This window comes from Dipodomys merriami, unplaced genomic scaffold (genome assembly GCF_024711535.1).
Source record: "Dipodomys merriami isolate MVZ:Mamm:240054 unplaced genomic scaffold, mDipMer1.0.p SCAF_17, whole genome shotgun sequence".
NCBI lineage: Eukaryota > Metazoa > Chordata > Mammalia > Rodentia > Heteromyidae > Dipodomys > Dipodomys merriami.
The window spans coordinates 7497348-7518063 of record NW_027203048.1 but is presented as its reverse complement, the minus strand read 5'-3'; the positions used below and the strand labels follow the sequence as shown (position 1 = coordinate 7518063).

At 45.0% G+C, this 20716-nt stretch overlaps 1 protein-coding gene and 1 non-coding gene across 5 annotated transcripts in view; one reads left to right on the top strand and one right to left on the bottom strand.

Moving 5' to 3' along the window:
• The window catches only part of Itsn2 (intersectin 2), a 131322-nt gene that overhangs the window by 105830 nt on the left and 4776 nt on the right, over positions 1-20716 (top strand). For all 4 annotated transcript variants that reach the window (XM_070025124.1, XM_070025123.1, XM_070025122.1 and 1 more), the window contains 8 exons: positions 7076-7197; positions 9732-9838; positions 10873-11056; positions 14039-14137; positions 17078-17245; positions 17601-17816; positions 18372-18493; positions 19510-19592. In XM_070025124.1, the coding sequence (XP_069881225.1) occupies positions 7076-7197; positions 9732-9838; positions 10873-11056; positions 14039-14137; positions 17078-17245; positions 17601-17816; positions 18372-18493; positions 19510-19592 (1101 nt within the window). The remainder of the gene's footprint in view (positions 1-7075; positions 7198-9731; positions 9839-10872; positions 11057-14038; positions 14138-17077; positions 17246-17600; positions 17817-18371; positions 18494-19509; positions 19593-20716) is intronic.
• On the bottom strand, positions 2932-3002 carry LOC138829359 (small nucleolar RNA SNORD5). The gene has a single exon (XR_011372563.1). It is a non-coding gene; the product is annotated as a small nucleolar RNA SNORD5 (small nucleolar RNA).

Sequence of the window (20716 nt, the reverse complement as noted above, 5' to 3'; positions counted from 1 at the left end):
GTACAACTGAATAAATTTGAACTGTATTAAAAGTAGAGAATGAAAAGGCCTCATTATTTAAAGACAGTAGTGTGTGATAAAATTGTTAAAGCATATGATTAAATTTGTTGGGTTTTCCAGCTGTGAAAAACAACCAGTTCTAAAACCAAAGCTAATTTTTAGAAAATTTGAAAATTGAAGTCAACTCTATCTATTAAATAGTCTCTCTAAAATTTTAGTCCTTTCTAAATTGTACAAGTATTAAAAAAATATGGCAACATGTTAGTGTTTTGAAATACAATATGAATACTGGTAGTTCAAAAAAAAGAAACTGAGGAAAGGAAAAGTAAAGAAATGCCAACCCTAGTTGCCAAGAATCCTTGTAAATAGAATCTATAATGGAAATACTGAGAGACCTTTGCCTAAAGTGGCATTATTGGATGCTGCTGTAATGCTACTGTAATGTAATAAATTATTAAATTGTCTCAAAGTGCTGTTTTGCCTTAAGTTTTTATTTTGTGTGTCTTGAAAAGTATAGTATTAAAGGTATTGAGATTGTGCAAATGCTGGGCACGCTTGGCATGAGATAATCTGTTTTTATTTTTACAAAATTGTAATATAACTATGCAAGTGTGTTTATTAAAAGGACACAAACTACATTACTTGTATTGTGTATTTCTTTGAAGCATCCTGTAAAACTTATTTTTCATTTGTTCATGTTTAGGTGTGATTCAATGTGTTTGGAATTTCTCTTTTTTCTTCATGTGGTCTCTGGGTACAGGCCAGGTAATAATTTTGTATCACAGGGTGCAAAGGAAATGTTAAGTGGCCAAGTTTGAGATGATTTTGATAGGACATAATCATGTACTTTGAAAGTAGAAGAACTTTTTATTTCAATATGCTGTTGCTTACAAAGGTAAAAGGTAATTAATCTAGGATATAACATACTAATTATAATTTTATTTATAACTTGTTTCTAACAAGATTAGAAGAAATTTACAAATAAATAACTACTGCAGATGTAAAGTCTTTTAGAGCAAAATAAGCATCTATTTGTAGCATTTGGCATCAAAGTTGATGACAAGAAAAATCTGATCAAAACCTAAACTATTGATGCCTAGCATAAGTACCCTTTTCCTCATCTCTGAAAAGTTACCTAGTGAACATATATTGAGACCACAGAATACTAGGTCCTGGGCATACCAAAACAAGTGTAAGGGCTTCTGGTGTTGGGTAGTACAAATCTTTGTGTACTACCCATCGGGACATAAGCAGCCAGGTTTCTTTAAAATAGCATTTAAGCACAGCAATGCATAGTTACTAGACACCAAGGGAAAGCAAAGGAGGTACTTAGATGGAGAACAAGCTGTAGACAGGAAGAGAGACAAAACAGCATTGGAAGTGTATAGGACAGACTAGGGGGACTGAGCCTAGGGCCAGTGTGAAAAGTGGAGGCTGGAAAGTTAGACTGAGGCTGGGTGAGCCTGAAGCCCCCTGGACCCTGTGCTGCTGGTAGGACTTCATTCTGCCTAGAAACCATTGATCACATTTTGGGTGGGAGGAAATGTATAGTGGCTAGCACAAACTGTTCAATAGAAATCCATGAGTCACAAATACAGACTCATGTAATTTAAATTTTTCTAGCAGTTACCTTTTTATTTTTTATTTTTTTATTTTTATTTTTTTTTGGTCCGGTCATGGGGTGTGAACTCTGGGCCTGGGCACTGTCCCTCAGCTCTTCAGCTCAAGGCTAGCGCTCTACCACTTGAGCCACAGCGCCACTTCCGGCTTTTTACTTTTTGCTTATGTGGTGCTGAGGAATTGAACCCAGGGCCTCAGGCATGCAAGGCAAGCGCTCTACCACTGAGCCACCTTCCCACGCCTAGCAGTTACCTTTTTAAAAAGAAGCAGGTGATATTAATCCCACCAATATTTTTACTTAACTCAGTATATTTAAATTTCCAGCCAGGTGCTGATAGCTCACTCCTGTAATCCTAATATTCAAAAGGTTTAAGATCTGAGGATCACAGTTTGAAGCTTGCCTGGGCAGGAAAGCCCATAGACCCTTTCTTACCTCTAACTACAAAAAAAAAAAAATCCAGAATTGAAGCTGTGGCTCAAGTACTAGAGCACGAACCTTGAGTGAAAAAGCTTAGGAGCAGCTCCCAGGCCCTGAGTTCAAGCACCAGTACCCCCACCAAAAAAAGTTTAGATAGAGAGATAGATACACACACACACACACACACACACACACAAGTTCAAGCACCAGTACCAAATATTCCCCCCCACCAAAAAATGTTGAGATAGAGAGATAGAGAGATAGATACACACACACACTCTCTCTCTCTCTCTTTCTCTCTCTCTCTCTCTCTCTCTCTCTCTCTCTCTCTCTCTCTCTCTCTCTCTCTCTCTCTCTCTCTCTCTCTCTCTCTCTCTCTCTCTCTCTCTCTCTCTCTCTCTCTTCATTTGCACTTCCAGCCCTTTTTCTATTGGTTAATTTGTATGTGTGTGCTGACACTGGGGTTTGAATTCAGGGCATTCTCAGTCACATTTCTGTCACATTTCTCTACCACTTGAGCCATGCCTCCATTTGTATAGTCTCTTGGACTTTCCTGCGTGGCTAGCTTCAAACTGTGATCCTTAGATCTCTGTAGCTAAGATTAGAGGTATGCGCAACTGGTGCGCTGCCATATTAGTTATTTTATTTTTGCTAGTTCTGGGGCTGGAATTCAGCCTAGATGCTGTCCCTGAGATTCTGTTGCTCAAGGTTAGTGCTCTACCACTTCAGCCACAGTGCTACTTCCAACTTTTTTTGTAATTTATTGTAGATAAGAGTCTCACAGACTTTCTTGCACAGGTGGGCTTCAAACTACAATCCTCAGATCTCAGCTTCCAGAATAGCTAGGATTATAGGATTATGAACCACCGGCACCTGGCTATATTATTTTTTTTCTCTGTCAGAATTAAGCTATAGTTCATTCTGTATCATGCAGCAGTTGAACAGTTACATTCATCATCAGAACTAAAATGCTATTACCAAAAGATTTTATTGGAAATTAAAACTTACCTATATCGCAGGAATTGTATAGACTTCGGAGACATTCTAATACCTAAGTTAAATATATATATATGAGCCAGGCATGATGGCTTAATGCTTTTAATTCTACCTACTTAGAAAACATATCTGAAGCCAGGTGCTGGTGGCTCACACCTGTAATCCTAGCTACTCAGGAGGCTGATCTGAGGAATACGGTTCAAAACCTGGCTATATTATTTTTTAGATGAGGTCTTGCTTTATGTCTGGGCTGGCCTTAATTGCAGTCCTCGTATTTTGTGCTTCCTTATGTAGCTGAGATGATAGTCATACCACCACATCCAGACATTGCTTGGCATGGAGTCTCATTGTTTTTCTCAGACTGGCCTTGAACATTACAGTCTTAAGCCATGGTGTGGCTTAAGACATTACAGTCTTAAGTACTTTTGAAATAGGTCTTCTAAACCCAGTGTGAGTTATGCGTGCAGCACACCAGTATTTGGACCAAGGTATCCAGTAGTTAAGTGCTGCTTTGGCTACTCTAGGGACAGAATGGGCAGAAAGGGCTGTGGATTCTGATCAAGAAACCCCAAGTCTTAAATTTATCAGAAGTTTTTACCTCTCCCTTTCCTCAAAAAGAGAGTTCAGTAGTCATGTAAGTGCTCACACCTCTGGATTCATCAGGTTGAATGTATCTTTAGAGCAGAGCTTCTCACCCACCTGATGGGCTCTGTGCCCATTGTAGTCCTACATACTGTGGCAGCTTCTGATTCCTGGGGCCTTCCAGGACAGGAAGTCCATGTCCCGTTTGTTATTTTCTGGTTTGGAGGGAGCAGGAAGCCTCACCACAAGCAGACAGGGAAATTCAGGAGGACCAAGAGTAGAGTTGCAGGTTTAGGAAGGGCTCCAGACTCCACAGGCAGCACGTCTGCAGCATAGCATTGTGGGCAGAGGGGTTATTGACGTCAGCAGTGCTGAAAGCCTGGTTTCTTTCCTGAACAACTGTACTAACAGAGCCAAGGAGTAGTAGGCTGGTTAAAGTTAAAGTCTAAGCAATTGTGTAGACCATGGGTGAAGACTTCTTGCCACGATGGACTGAAATAAAAAGGTTCTGAGGAAGAGGAGGGCTGTAGGCTTTTACTTAGTGGCATAGGAGGAGCACTTTGTTTGTGGACTTAGAAGGAAGCAGGGAAAACTGAAGACAGCAGTGTAAAGGAAAGAGAAAGGCCTCAAGAGAGAACCAGGCCAGGATGCTGGCTTCAGAAAGAAAAGGGATTCCATTCCCTGTCAGACGGAAATGTGGGACTAGCAGGCAGGAAGTACAAGGGTGCTGTTCCTTGGTATTTCCCCTGACATTGTAGCTAAGAACATCTGGTGTGAGGACAAGAGTCAGGAGAAATTGAACAGAAGATAGATGTTTAAGAGCTACTACAGTAGCAAAGGAGTCATTGAGGCATGGTGATCAAATATATGACATGTATGTTCCAGCCAAGTCCTAAGGCTTTTCTTATTGTTCCAAGTGATTATTCCAGTTAGAGTCCAGTGTTTGTGTCTTCTGAGGTAAACCATAACTTCCACTGTTGATGTATCCATCCTCATGGTTTGCCATGTGGTGGGACACCAATGGTACCCAATAGTATCCAAACAGACTCAATCATTGTCCATACTTCAATGACTTTTAGAACAGATATAAGAGGCATGTTTAACTTCAAACGTAAGTTAATTTACAGAAAAATATGAAGTGGATAATAGTGATGGAATGTGAATGTGTGAAAAAAAATCCTGAATGCAGAGCTTGGCACCTATGACTCACACCTGTAACTCTAGCTTCTCAGGAGGCTGAGATCTGAGGATTGCAGTTCAAAGCCAGCCCAGGCGTGAAATATCCATAAGACTCTAATCTCCAGTTAACCAGCAAAAGCTGGAAGTGGAGGTGTGGCTCAAGTGGTAGAGCACCAGCCTTGAGTGAAAAAGCCAAGCAAGATTACAAGGCCTGGAGTTCAAACTACAGTACTGGTGCGCACACATGCATATGCATGCGCATGTGTGCGTGCGTGCGTACACACACACACACACACACACACATGCTTCTGAATGCAGATCTGAATGGCTGAAGTTTGTAAGATACTCAGTAAGAGGTGAGCTAACCCTAGAAAGGTTTCTCATTGCTTCTGTCAGTCACCTAGCCATAGCCAGGGCCACCAATGACATCACTGGCAGCACCATTCACCGAGTACCAAGCCCTCACATTTGTCCTCTCTATAGTACTCCTGGTAGCCTTCTCAATCCATCGCATCACTCTACACTTCTCCCTGGAACAACACAAATGCATATTCCCAGAAGCCTGAAACCTTTGAACTTAACCGTAGCACTGAGATTTCTTCTTGGTGGCACCGCACATTACCACCTACTGAAATTAATTTTTTAACCTATTGTCTACATGTTCAGAAAACAGAAAAGCTGTCTTTAATAATGTATTATAAAATTCAAAGAAAATTAGGAAAAGAAATTGACTTTAAAAATCTCTCCAGGGCTGGAGGTATAGTTTAGTTTGTAGAATGCTTGCCTAGAATGTGTGAGGCTCTGGGTTCGTGTGTCACAGTACCTGTCACAGTACCCCCCCCCACACACACACATATATAGACAGTGTGATCCTTGTGTTCTTCATCTGTTACAAGATTCCCAAGGTTCTGCTCTAAGTAGATCTCCTGCTGCCCTTCCAGATCACAACTGCAAGTGACTGTCCATACTTTCTTCATCTTCCTCTCTCCCTGCATTCTGAAACTCATGCTGCTGCTTCCTCTGGTAGTTTCTAAGTACTCTAGGTACTGAGGAATTCTTCCTAAAAGAGGAATTCCTTCAACCAGTAAAATGTAAGAGTTTACTTGAGCAAAGGAGTGCAGAACAATTTAGGAATGGAGTAGCTGCCACAATAACTTCTGAGAATTCCAGCCAACAGTGTGCCCGGACAGCCTTTATTGAAAAACATAAATAAGGTATATAGAAAACTTACTTCTACTACCTCAGCACTCCAGCAGTCAATGTGTTATAGTTTAACTAGTTAACCAGTGATAGCTTTATTGGTTGGCTACTGGATCTCCTACAACCAAATGAAACTCAGTGTGATATTAAGTTCTGTATTGATTTGATCTGTCAGATGCCAGCCCAACCCCTTGGCTTTCCACAGATTTCATTTGGCAGTAGCTGCTGTGTTTGCATTTTGTCTGAGGAATTTCCTGAGGCAGTGCCTTGTGTCCATCTGTAGACACAGGCAGGCCCCCAGGACTTCATGAATGATTCTGCAGTATGTCATGTCACAGTTTGGCGTCTAGTTCAGCTCTGATGTGCCTGTAAGTTGGTTCAAAATGAATGCAGTCTTCTGTGACTTCCCTTCAGGTCGCTTGTGGCTGGATACTTGCAGTGTCTTTTTTGTTAACATTGTGAGTTAACACTGTGGTCTTGCTAGAAATCTCCAGGTCCTGGAAACTTCTGGGTTTTTTGCTTCTTTCCTTTGAGAAATTTGGAGGCATGTTTCTCTACAGCTTCTTTAAATGTAACTGAAATTAAGAAATACATTTGGCAGCCCCAAATACAGGTAATGCTTTAAAAAAAAAAAAAAAGTCTTACCAAAGCTGTGCTCATGTAAGAGACTAATTGCTTCTTTTTGAATGGGCCTAATTGAGAGTGATCCAGGGATGATTCAACTCTGCAGTTGGAAAACACTGACATCAAACATTTGATTCAATTAATCATTTCAGTAATCTCAAAAATGCCTTGAAATGGTGAGATTCTAATCTCCTCAAGGCCATTTTTTCGGAATCCTTAATTCTTTCACTGTTAGCAATCAGGAGTGCGCTGACATGTTGCAGATGTTGCTAATCTGCTTGGTACACAAGTGGTGTCACCTTCATGCCGGCTCTCTGCACTTGTGTGGCACTTCTTTTCTCAAAGCAACAATGTTCTTTCAAAGCAGCATTTGTCAACCCAGCACGTCTGCCCGTAAATGTCTTTCTACAAAGACAACTGCAGAAGTATTTTAAGCTCTCTTCTGTCTTTCTGCAGGGTGTGCTGATCTCCAAGCCCTGGACACAATGCAGCCAGCTGAGAGGAAGAGACAGGGCTACATTCATGAGCTGATCCAGACGGAAGAGCGGTACATGGACGATCTGCAGCTGGTGATTGAGGTGAGGGGCCATCGCTGACCAGCTCTGCAGCTGTTTCCTTCAGGTGTCAGTGCCTTGCTGCTCCCCCTTGGCAGCAAAAGGAGGCCAACACTGGTTTGTTTTGTAGTGGTATGGGGTGCAAGAGATTGAACTCAGGGTTCTAGTACACTAGGCGTGCATGTTACCACTGATCCACACACCCAGCTGAACATGGAGTTTGAGCCACATGACGGTGCCACAGTGACAGGGGTTCTCACAAGCTCAGAACGCTGCTCTGCCCACTGGGTGGCCTGCTGGGTGGAAAAGCATTAAGGTATCTTCCTTGGCTGAGCCCATTCAGAGTAAAGAGACAAACAAGGTATGTGAATGCCTTACTTAGTTGGATGCACTGGAGTCCATCAAGGAAAGACAGTAGCACAGAGTGGGCATTAAAGCCCCAAAGCCCATTTTACTTCAGATTTTTTTTTTACCCCTACTGAGACCCAGGGACTCTTGCGCTTGCTTAGCTTTTTTCACTCAAAGCTTTTAGCCCTTGAGCCATACCTCCATTTCCAGCTTTTACTGGTTAATTGGAGATGAGACTTTCCTGTCCAGATTGGCTTCAAATCATGATCCTCAGATCTCAGTCTCCCGTGTAGCTGGAATCACAGACATGAGCCACTAGTACCTGACCTTGACTTCAGACTTTGACCTAACTATATTTACATGGTTGTTTACAACCTGATCGTTTTCCCTTTTCAAGGGAGTAGTGAAGCCATGGAAGTACTAGCCTACTGTTTCCATCCGTTTGGAAAAACAAACTGAGCAAGTATAAAATACTGTCCAAATACAAAAAACAGAAATGAAAGAAGAGGTTTTTGTACTCATGGAGTTCCCATTCCTTCTAGAGACAGAGTAAGGTTCAATAGGAGCTGGAGCCTATAGGAGGGATCAGCCCCAGGCAGGAAGGGCTCTGCCAGCTATGCAGACCACAGTCTGCAGGAGGAGGAAACAGAAATGGAAGATATGCACAGAGCATTCGGAAAGCAGATATCCAGCACTGCTGAAGTGTTGGGAGTCTGGGGGCCCCTGGTAAAGTTGGCTGAGTTCACATCTCGCAGGCTATGAACCTTGTAGGAAGTTTGTGTCTCTTTGCACAAGACAGTGAGGAGCCTTTGAGAAGTTTTGGGTTTTGTTGTTGTTTCTGTGTGTGTGTGTGTGTGTGTGTGTGTTGTTGTGTGTTGTGTGTTGTGTGTTGTGTGTATTGTGTGGTACTGGGACGGGTCTCAGGACCTCACACTTACGAATTGCTCCACAACTTTAGCCACATCTACAGCCCCACCAAAAGTTTTAATATGGAGCAAACATCACTGATAAGAGTTGTTACAGATGATAACTTCTTTCTTAATGTTTTTAAAGTCAGTTCCTAGTGATTATGGTCATTTTGTGGAAACTTGGACTTGAACAAAAGCCAAACTTTCTAGCTACTCGGCAGGTTGAGATCTGGGCTGGCCCATGCAGGAAAGTCTGTGAGACTCTTATCTCCAATTAATCCACCAAAAAAGCTGGGAAGCAGAGCTGTGGCTCAAGTGGTAGAGTGCAAGTCTTGAGTGAGAAAGCTAAGGGATGGTGTCCAGGACCTGAGTTCAAGCTTCAGTTCTGGCACCAAAAAGAGAAAAAAAAAAAGATTGGATTTTAGTTTTAGCTTCTTTTTTTTTTTTTTTTTTTTTTTTTTGTCGGTCGTGGGACTTGAACTCTGGGCCTGGGCACTGTCCCTCAGCTCTTCAGCTCAAGGCGAGCGCTCTACCACTTGAGCTACAGCGCCACTTCCGGTTTTCTGGTGGTTTATTGGAGATAGGAGTCTCACGGTCTCTCCTGCCCGGGCTGGCTTTGAACTGTGATCCTCAGATCTCAGCCTCCTGAGTAGCTAGGATTACAGGCGTGAGCCACCAGCGCCCGGCTAGTTTTAGCTTCTTAATTCTAGTTTTGTGACCTTAAGCAAACTATTCTATTCTATGAGTCTTTATTTCTTCCTGGGTCAGTTGGAACTAATACCTGAGTCTCCTCAACTCTGTTGTATTTGAAGTTAAGCCTATGTGTCTGGACGTGCAACCACACACAGAGAAACAGAGAGTGCTCTTTTCACTGAGCCAGCTGCCCTCTGTGTGCACATCTGCCTGGGCTGGTTTGGCGACACCCAGAGCCATCACTGTTTCTCAGTGAACATCTTCCAACAGTCCTGAACACTGAAGTGTTCAGCCTGACCACAGCCCAGCTCAGTTCTGCAAACTCTTGGGTGCAGGTGCTTTGTGCCCTGTGTCTAGCTGACCTTCATAACAAGCATAGGAAGTAGCTAGGAGAGTCTTTGCTTACTGAGGAGATTACTGGACTCAGTCTAGAACCAGCCTTAATAGGAGCTCACATAGCAAACAGCAGGGAAATTATGCAGTTGAAAATGTAGGAGTGATAAATATGCTTATTTAGAAATAACACAGTTATGAACACATTATTTGCTTTAGATCACACACAGGCTATCATCCATGCTTAAGCTAATTTCTTCTACGATTTGAATTTAGGTTTTTCAGAAACCAATGGCGGAGTCGGGCTTTCTCACTGAGGGAGAGATGGCCTTGATTTTTGTGAACTGGAAAGAGCTCATCATGTCCAACACGAAGCTGCTAAAGTGAGTTGTGGCCGTTACCTGTGGCCGTAGCTGCCCTGATGTTATGTGCAGCCCCCGTAAGGACTACACTACCTAGCAAAGGAACATCCCACTGTTTTCTGCTCTCTTTAATTCTGTCAAAGCCAGTGGCTCACAACTGTAATCCTAGCTACTCAGGAGGCTGAGATCTGAGGATCACAGTTCAAAGCCAGCCCAGGTAGGAAAGTCCATGAAACTCTTATCTCCAATAAGCCACTCAGAAAACTGGAAGTGGTGCTGTGGCTCAAGTGATAGAGCTCTACCCTTGAGCTGAAGAGAGGGATGGTGCCCAGGCCCAGAGTTCAAGCCCCACAACCGACACAAAGAAATAAAAAAGCCTGTATTTATAGACTTTATATTCTGTAATCTTACAAAATGTCTGGTAACCATAAAATGCATGATTATTAAGGAAAAGTAAAGAAGTGGAACACAGAAAATACTTGAATGGGAGATCATGTACGGATTGGTGATCCCAAGGCATGTGCCTTGCTGGCTCTGACAGGAGGGTAGCAGGAAACACGGGAGGAGCTACAGCTCCTAGCCAGATGTCACTGCGCAGTTTGCAGCCTGTAAGTCCCCATGTGCACTTCCAGTTGTGGGAGGCCTTCCTGTCTTTATACCCATGAGGTCAGAGTCCCAGGATCAGATGTGTTGTCCCACCCCTGCCTGCAGCCCGCAGCCCTCCATACCCTCACCTCAGGACTCTATTGCCCCCGCCCCCATTAACCTGACAAAAGGCCAGAATTGCCTTCCTGGTTCAACTGAGAGGTAATCTTTCCAAAGAAACTTTGCTAAGAAACTAAGGTAAAACCCAAACCATTCTAAAGAACCAGGAAGCATCTAATATATAGACTTAATTTTCTTCTTAGAACAGAGCTTTAGGCCCACTGCTTTCTCTCCCTTTTCCTCTCAGTGTCAGTTTCCTCATGATCATTGCCTCTGGCATGCTGTGGCATTCATCCATTCATTGTCAGGGGCATTCCCTGAGAAATAGAGCAAGAGCATATTGTTTGCAGGGCCTTGCGGGTACGGAAGAAGACTGGGGGTGAGAAGATGCCTGTGCAGATGATTGGGGACATCCTGGAGGCTGAGCTGTCCCACATGCAGGCCTATATCCGGTTCTGCAGCTGCCAGCTTAATGGAGCAGCTCTGTTACAGCAGAAGACTGATGAAGACACAGACTTCAAGGACTTTTTAAAGGTAACTTCATTTTGAGCCCCTCAAGCATCTTTGCTGGGTTTGTAGGCACCCTGGCCCCTTCTGAGGCCAAGGGCAGCAGCATACACTTCCCACAGGAAACCTCAGTAGAGAAGAAGTTGCTATTGGCTTCTGAAAGAAGCAAAAAGATGGTGGACAGTTCTCTGATAGCTGTTGCTTTTCAAGTACACATGACTTTTCTTGGAACAGGATCATGATTTTACCCATCAAATAACAGAATGATGCTTATTTTTTTGGTTTTTGTTTTTGTTTTTGTTTTGTTTTTTGTTTTTTTTTTTGGTTGGTCATGGGCCTTGAACTCTGGGCTTGGGCACTGTCCCTGAGCTCTTTAGCTCAAGGCTAGTGCTCTACCACCTGAGCCCCAGCACCACTTCTGGTTTTCTGGTGGTTTATTGGAGATAATAGCCTCATAGACGTTCCTGCCCAGGCTGGCTTTGAACCGCGATCCTCATCTCAGCATCCTGAGTAGCTAGGATTACCGACGTGAGTCACCAGCACCCAGCTGGGTTTTTGTTTTGTTTTTTGTTTTTTGTTTAAGTAAACTTACTTACCAGATACTTAATTTTTCCATATTCAGAATGTAATGTCACTGTCTTAATTTTGTAACTTTATTAGGTATCTTATTCAAGACAAAACATAAAGTAGCTTACCTAAAATGTATTTAAAAAAAGATAAAATAAAATTTAAAATAACTAAATGAACAAACTGAAAAAAAGGAATAAAAGCTGATAGCTAGAAATAGGCTAATGTGTAAAAGGCTTGCCTGTGATCCTGTCTGTATATGAAACACATGCAGAGATGTCATTGAAGATTCCAGTAACCAGTGAGAAGAGGAAATTGAAACACCTTTGTGTAACTATTTAAACATAATAATAAAAAAAGGAAAAGGAGGGCTGGGAAGGTGGCTCAGTGGTAGAGCACTTGCCTTGCATGCTCGAGGCCCTGGGTTCAATTCCTCAGCACCACATAAGAAAAAAGCCGGACATGGCGCTGTGGCTCAAGTGGTAGAGTGCTAGCCTTGAGCTGAAGAGCTGAGGGACAACGCCCAGGCCCAGAGTTCAGGCCCCACGACTGGACCCAAAAAAAAAAAAAAAGGAAAAGGAAAAGGAAATAATCAGTTCCATGATGTCAGTCAAAAATTAAACACAAAGGCTGGGAATAGGCTTAGTGGTAGAGTTGCCCAACATTCACGAAGCTCTGGGTTCAATTCCTCAGTATCACATAAACAGAAAAAGCCAGAAGTGGCGCTGTAGTTCAAGTGGTAGAAGCTCAGAGACAGTGCCCAGGCCCTGAGTTTAAGCCCCTGGACTTGAAAAAAAAAAACATTAAACACAAAAAGTAAAGCTAGAACTATATTATACAATTACAAGTCTTGTGTGATAAGTTTCCAACTTCCTTATGGTGACAGAGCACTGATCTTCAAACAGCTGGTTTTTATAAGCCAACTGTGGTAGCCCACATCTGTAATACCAACAGTTAATAAGCAGAGGAAAATGATCCTGAGTTAAAAGGCTGGCCTGGACAACAAAAGGAGGCCCTGTCTTAAGAAAAAAAAAATTGGGCTGGGAAGTTGGCACAGTGGTAGAGTGCTTGCCTCGCATGCATGAGGCCCTGGGTTCGATTCCTCAGCACCACAGAAAAAATAAGCAGAAAAAAGCTGGAAGTGGCGCTGTGGCTCAAGTGGTAGAGCGCTAGCCTTGAGCTGAAGAGCTGAGGGACAGTGCCCAGGCCCAGAGTTCAAGCCCCACGACTGGACCCAAAAAAAAAATCTAATAGTAAGCTGTATCCCAAAATGTTTCTTTTTAAGATAGAAAATATAAAAGTAAAAGCCTGAAAATGCCTCCTTTAGCAGAATATATAGTAGAGATCTATCCAAAAACAAGAGGAAAAGCAATTTCAATATGCAATAATGGGGGAAATGATAGTAAAAGTAGTTTTCAGTGATTAAAAATGACATGCTAACCACTTGGGTGGCAGAGATCTGCAAATTTAGATCTGAGGCAGTGGCTGGGCATGGTGGCCCACACCTGTCACCCACAGCAATATGGGGAAGTACAAGTAGGAGGATCATAGCCCAAGCTGACCTCAAAATTAACCAAAGCAGGCTGGGCACTGGTAGCTCACACGTGTAATCCTAGCTGCTCAAGAGGCTGAGATCTGAAGCTTGCAGTTCAAAGCCAGCCTCAGCAGGAAAGTCTATGAGATTTCTATCTCCAGAGAAAAAGAGAAGGAAGGGAAGACAGGAAGGAAGGAAGGAAGGAAGGGAGGGAGGGAGGGAGGGAGGCAGGGAGGGAGGGAGGGAGAGAAAGAGAAAGTGAGAGAAAGAAAGGGAGGGAGAGAGGGAGGAAGATGAGAGAGAGAGAGAGAAAGAAAGGGAGAAAAGAAAAAAGGGAGGGAGGGAGGGAGGGAGAAAGTAAGTCAAAAGTGGAGATATAGCTTAAGTGGTAGAGCACTAGCCTTAAGCAAAAAAGAAAAATAAGCTCAGGGACAGTGCCCAGGTCCTGAGTTCAAGTTTCAGGACCAGCACAAAAAAAAATTGAAATAACTGAAGTAGTAGGGCTGATGCCTAGATACTCAGGAAGCTGATATCTGGAAATCTGAAGCCAGAGACTATGTGTCCAATTAACCAGCAAAAAGCTAGCCTGTTGGTATGGCTTAAGTGGTAGAGCACTAGTTACGAGCAAACACAAAGACCTGAGTTCAAATCTTAGTAATGGCGAGGAAAAAATAAAAAAGAGCCAATACAAAAAGGGGACTAAGTGGGCTGGAAGGGCAGCCAGGAGAGAGAATCTAGAAGCAGGATGGGAAAAGGCTGAGATTCTTGCCGTTTACCTGACACACTTCAGATTCTGAGTTATTGAAGTTGAAATGTACAAGGATATCAATGGCAAGAGTCAGGGCCAGTGTTTGCTCTAAGTTGACTGATGCTGTGTTTTCCTCACAAGGCTCTCATCTGTCTTGCAGAAGCTGGCATGCGACCCTCGGTGCAAAGGAATGCCCCTTTCCAGCTTCCTGCTGAAGCCCATGCAGAGGATCACCCGCTACCCTCTGCTCATCAGGAGTGTGAGTATGCAGGCTGCGCCTACCCATCTGGGTGGGAATATCGTCTTCCTCCCTCTGTGGGAGCCACCCTAGTACCCCAGGCCAGTATAACACTACCCTTGTTGGGACTGGATAAAGGCCCTGTAGGTTGCAGCTGAGCAGCCTCAAGAGCCAGAGATAGGCTATCAGCATAACTGTTGGCTGCAGTCTTCCTTCTGGAATCTAAATTCATCTGCCAGAAGTCCCTGGAATCTCCCATTGAACACATCCTAAACAGTAATGGACCAAACCTCCTGTATACCCTACTTCCACTTGATGACTAGTTAAACATACCTTCTAAAATTCCAGTCAGCCTTTTTCTTTCTCTCTCTCTCTCTCTCTCTCTCTCTCTCTCTCTCTCTCTCTCTCTCTCTCTCTCTCTCTCTCTCTCTCTCTCTCTCTCTCTCTCTCTCTCTCTCTCTCTCTCTCTCTCTCTCTCTCTCTCTCTCTCTCTCTCTCTCTCTCTCTCTCTCTTAAATTTTTTTGGTACTGGGGATCAAACCTAGGACATTGCACTTACCAGTCAAGTGCTTTGCCACTGGGCTACATCCCAGCCCAAAATACCTCTTCTTTTTTTTTTCTTTTGGTCCATGGTGGGGCTTGAATGCAGGGCCTAGGTGCTTTCTCTGAGCTCTTTCTGCTCAGAGATAGTGCTCTACCACTTTGAGCCACTCTTTATTGTTCAGTGATAATGGAGCCTAAACTCAAGGCTTTGTACTTCTAGATAGGTGTACCTTTTTTTTTTTTTTGGCTAGTCGTAGGACTTGAATTCAGGGCTGAAGTTCTGTCCCTGAACTTCTTCCATTCAAAGGCTAACACTCTACCACTTTACACCACGGCTCCACTTCTGATTTTCTGGTGGTTAATTGGAGATAAGACTCTCCCAGACTTTCCTGCCTGGGGTAGCTTTAAACCTCGATCCTCAGATCTCAGCATCCTAAGTGGCTAGGATTATAGGTATGAGCCACAGGTGCCCAGCTAAGTGTACGTCTTGAGCCTTGCTCCCAGCACTTCTTTGCTTTAGTTATTTTTTGGATAGTGTCTCAATTTTTTGCCTGGGGATGGCTTAAGATAACAATCCTCCTACCTACACTTGCTAGTTGTTTTTTTTGGATGACCTCAAACCAAGATTCTCCCAGTCTGTCCCTCCTAAATAACAGGGATTGCAGGAGTAAGCCAGAGTCCAGCTTACCTTTCTTTTTGATATAAACAGAGTGGGTATTTTCAGGTCTTGCACCTTCTAAGGAAAAGGCAGGTTTTCCAAGGGATTATTCCACAGATAATTGTTTATATAGAGGAAAACAGCAGGTATAAGATAAGATTATTGCATTGGCTGGGTGTGGTGGCGCACTGCCTATCATCCCAGCTGCTGAGGAGGGAGAGGGAGGAGGACGGTGGTCGACGTTTAGGAAAAGTAAGATCTTATCTGAAAAACAAACTGAAAGCAGAAGGAGTAAGGCATGGATCAAGAGGTAAAGCAGTTGCCTAACAAGCATAAAATCTAGAGTTATTTATTGTTGTTCATTGACTTTTGGTCCTTTAGCTATGAGAACTCGGCACAGACCAAGTCATGGGTGTGGATGCCACACTGACCCATCAATACAGGTTTCAGCCCCTTACCTGCAGTATTGCAGGCCAGAAGTACTATAGACTTGTGAGATGTATTGAAACACCATTTACACACATGACACCTCAGCAAAGCCTCATAAATCAACACTAATATTCCTACAATGACATAAATAATTACTGAAAGTACAGCACATTAATACATCTAGCTCTTCATTCAGGTCAGGTCTGGCAGGCTTTCAAGCTTTCTTACATGTTATATTTGTAAACAAAGGTCTGTGGACCTGTCTGACTGATGTCCAGACACTAGTGATGGGCTGCTCGTTATTAGAGGACCACACACAGCTGTATGCTGGCCCATTTGTGGCATGAGTAGTTTGGGATCCTTCAGGATAAATGAAGTACACTTTTTCTTCAAGCTGATGATATTACTATATGTTTCTGTGCAGGGAGTCATTGCTTTTGTCAGATTTTTTCAAAAGGTCTAGTGACCTCAAAATGTTATCATTTATTGTAGTTCATGAAGGTAACACATTTGTCAAAACAGCAGCCAATTTGTAAGAGCACCAGGACCCAGTCAGGCAGTAACACATCCATCCCTTACCTAGCTACCTACCTACACCTAGTTACTTGCTCGTGCCTTCCACTTTATCCACCAAGAACTTGGGGGACTTGAGGTTCTTTCCTTTTTTTTTTTTTTTAATTGTGAAAATACTGTACAGAGGGGTTACAATTACATGGGCAAGATAATGAGTACATTTCTTATCGAGCATTGTAGCCTCCTCCTTTGTTTCCCCTTCCCATCCCTTCCCAACCTCCCCCCGCCCCAATCCTCCCCGCTTCCCCCTCCCTGCACCAAACTTGTAAAGTTCATTTTTGACATAAGGACTTGTACATCTCATTGTTGCAATGGGTCCACCTGTATCCACCTGTTTTTCCCCTTCCCCTCCACAAATTATACCGACATCAAATACAGTGAAAGCAGGGGTTATACTGTGGGGGAGGGACATACAAAGCAACAAAGAAATAATCTTATAAATGTGTTAGAAACAATCGCATGAAAGAAAAAAAAAACATTTGAATACATATCTTAGGGTTCATTTCCCTAACATCACCTTATCTGACCTTTTCTGCTTGACTTAGACATATACTAGATATTGCAAATAAGGGAAACCAAAGGGACTTGAGGTTCTTGAGAGCAAACCACATGCCTCTCTCTGTAACATGTGTACCTCTGTGCCTCGCCTAGCCTCCCCTCCCCCCAACCCCATGTATGGCACCATCTAGGAGGATGAGTGATGAGTAACTGGGTGGTGGGCAGTGAGGACACAACACCTGATGCTGCCCACTTTCCAGATCCTGGAGAACACCTCACAGAGCCACGTGGACTTCGCCTCCCTCAAGCTGGCCCTGGAGCGGGCGGAGGAGCTGTGCTCACAAGTGAACGAGGGAGTTCGGGAGAAGGAGAATTCAGACCGGCTGGAGTGGATCCAGGCCCATGTCCAGTGTGAAGGTCTTGCGGAGGTGAGGGTGCAGCTGGGTTGGGAGCCAGCCCCCCCCAGCCCCGGTGTGGGTGGTGCCCGGCTCACCGGGGCCTGTGCACACTCAGCATCTACCTCTACAGACACTCCTTACATTATCATCTTTCCTGTTATTTGAACAGACAATTTGGGGTGTTTTCAGCTCTTCAAATTCAGGTGGTAGAATCAATATTCTGTGGGTAGAAGTATAGGTTTTCATCGGGCCAGGTGGAACTCTGAATATTGAAGCCACCTTCCTACCTAGAAAATTCCCCATAGTACCCTCAGGCTCAGGGAACTGGAGATACTGGGATGGCTTGTGCCAGGACTCATAAAGTGACATTTTCTTCCTCTATAAGCAACTTATTTTCAACTCCCTCACCAACTGCCTGGGACCCCGGAAACTTCTGCACAGTGGCAAGTTATACAAGACCAAGAGCAATAAGGAGCTGCACGGGTTCCTCTTCAATGACTTCCTTCTCCTTACCTACATGGTGAAGCAGTTCACTGTTTCCTCTGCCTCTGACAAACTTTTCAGCTCCAAGTCCAATGCTCAATTCAAAATGTATAAAACGGTGAGTACCACACATCCAGCCCCACACATTGCATCAGGAGCTTGTACCTGAGTCCCTGCCTCCAGCTGAGCCTGCCCCTTCCTAGAACTCCACCTGATCAGGTGACTCACTTGCCACTTCCCAAGGAAGGGGCCCAGTGCCCAGACCCCTCTACCTACAGTTGGGCATCAGCAAGACCCAGCTTTGGATTTTAGCTCCCCCTGGCAAACACAAAGACACCTGATCTTACCTATGGGCATACTCAGCATCAGGTCAGTCTGCAAACTGAGCCTGACATGGGCCAGGCGTTAGCATACAGAGAACAACCCGCCTTACCAGCTGCAGGAAATGCGAGCTCCTGTGCCCATTCATTAGCACCTGGTCCACCCCGGATACTTACCTTACTTTACAAAATGGAGGTCATTTCTATCTTTCTAGGTAAAAGACCTAGATAGCACTGGACCCTTTTCTACTTATGCACACAGCTCTTCAGAACAAATCAATACCGTCTCCAGACATAGATGGGTGGTGTTCTGGTCCCTCTCACAGCCTGTGTTTTGGCCCTAATTCTTTCAGCCCATTTTCCTGAATGAAGTGTTGGTGAAACTTCCCACAGACCCTTCCAGCGATGAGCCCATCTTCCACATTTCCCACATCGACCGGGTCTACACCCTCCGAACAGACAACATTAACGAGAGGTCAGTCCTGACCATGTATGACCTGCCTTGAAACCTGACCTCTCCTCCCTCTGCTGTAAACCCACCTCTACCTGTGCCCAAGTCCTACGAACTGTCCTCGGCCTCCCTTACTTCATGCCTGGCGCCAGTCCTCAGCAGGACCTGGTTTAGATGTGCTTCATCGCACAACCACCTCTTAACCTGTTTCCTGCTTCCAGCCTCTGCTCACTCTGCTCCTTCCCATCTTCCAAATGTGCAGATACGACACTCAGTTCCCACTGAAGTCCAGACAGCGGCTGCACTCAGACAAAAGTCCATGGCCATCACTCTTCCCAAGGCCTTCCTGGCTGTCCAGCTTTAGTCCCCTCTCCACAGGCCTTAGGCCTCCACGCTTCCAGACAGCTGCCTCCTGGCCGGCCACCTATGCTTCCCTTCTGGGAAACTCCCTTGGGGATGAGCTCCGTGACAAATGCCTCCAATGGCAAGGCCAGGGGACACTGCTGCTCCCATGCACTTAGTTCTCTGGGTACCAAGCTGTGGTGCTGACTTGTCACTGAGGTAGCTAATTGCATCTTCTAGTTCTGGTCCCAACTCCTTGCAAAGGCATGTTGTTTTGTAAGCATCCAGGAATTGTCTGGAAATTCTCAGCTCATTCTCATTTAGCAGTTGAGTCCTGCACTTGAATTAAGAGTAAGCGTGGATTAGGAATGTGGCTTAGTGGTAGAGTGCTTGCCTAGCATGCATGAAGTCCTGGGTTCAATTTCTTAATAACATATATACAGAAAAGGCCAGAAGTGGCACTGGCTCAACTGGTAGAGTGCTAGGCTTGAGCAAAAGAAGTTCAGACAGTGCCCAGGCCCTGAGTTCAAGCCCCAGGGCTGGCAAAAAAAAAAAAAAAAAAAGGAGAGCCAATAAGCATGTGACTGGAAACTTGCTAAAGCCAAGGTTAGCAAAAGAAGGAAGAAGGCCGGGAGCTGTGGCTGTGTGAGCCTGTGGTGTGTGGGAAGGCCCATGGCCGCACTCTGCTTCTCCCCCAGGACGGCCTGGGTCCAGAAGATCAAGGCAGCCTCCGAGCAGTACATCGACACTGAGAAGAGGAAAAGAGAGAAGGCTTACCAAGGTACCTCATGATGTCCTGGGCTCCTGGGGGCTGGAATGGGCAGCTGGGGACTGTGGGCAGGATAGGGTGTGGCCCCAGGACACAAGGTGCTATCCATCCCTGCAGTAAGACCTGTGACTGAGCCTGCCGTGGAGCCCAGCACCAGCCCCTCCTGTTGCAGCTGTTCAAACCCTCCCTGAGGCCCACCACACAGCGGGGGGCACCCAGGGCCAGCAGGCCTTCCCCGATTCTTCACTCCTTCTATTCACACCTGACCTCACCCCTATGGGGTCCATCTTGTCCCCTCTGACTCTGCTGCGTCGTGGGCCCTCAGCTGCTCCTCCCCCAGCTCCCCCAACCCTCCTCAGCCTGCTAGTCCCACCCTGGGAACACGTGGAGCCGTGGCTCCAGCGCCCTGTTCCCGTGGCAGGCAGTCGGGCTCTCCTCCTGCCCCTTCCTTCTGGACCACATCATGTCCTGAGGGTGGCTGCTACCAAACCATCTTTCTTCTTGCTTCCCAGCTCTTCTTCCTCCCTTCACCCCCTGTTCTAGAAGGTTCAGCAGCCTTCTTCCAGCAGTGGCTCCTCCTCCTGAGCAGCACTGTGGGTAGCAGCGCCCAAACGCAAAGCCCATCTCCAGCACCCTGCCACACATCAGCTCGCTAACGTCAGCCTTGCTCCGCTGCCATCTGGAAGGCTCCACATGGGGAGTCTTGGCTCTTTTCAGGCCCCAGGGAGAGTGCTTCCTTTCTGCTCCCTTTCCTGGCCTCTAACAGGTGACTTCTTCCTGGAGCCCTGCCCTGCTGGGTCTGCATTGTTCTCTGGACCTTAGTTCTCCATTGCTTCTGCCTAAGGCCTCTGAGCCTCCAGTTCTGCCTTAATGACCATAAACTCCCTGATTGCAACTCCATAGATACTGCCTGTGACTTGTACCCAGTGGCTCTGTATTTGCCTCATTGTGTCCTTTCTATTCTTTTTTTTTTTTTTTTTTTTTTTGGGTCCAGTCGTGGGACCTGAACTCTGCGCCTGGGCGCTGTCCCTTAGCTCTTCAGCTCAAGGCTAGCACGCTACCACTTGAGCCATAGTACCACTTCCGGCTTTTTTTTTCTGCTTATGTGGTGCTGAGGAATCGAACCCAGAGCCTCA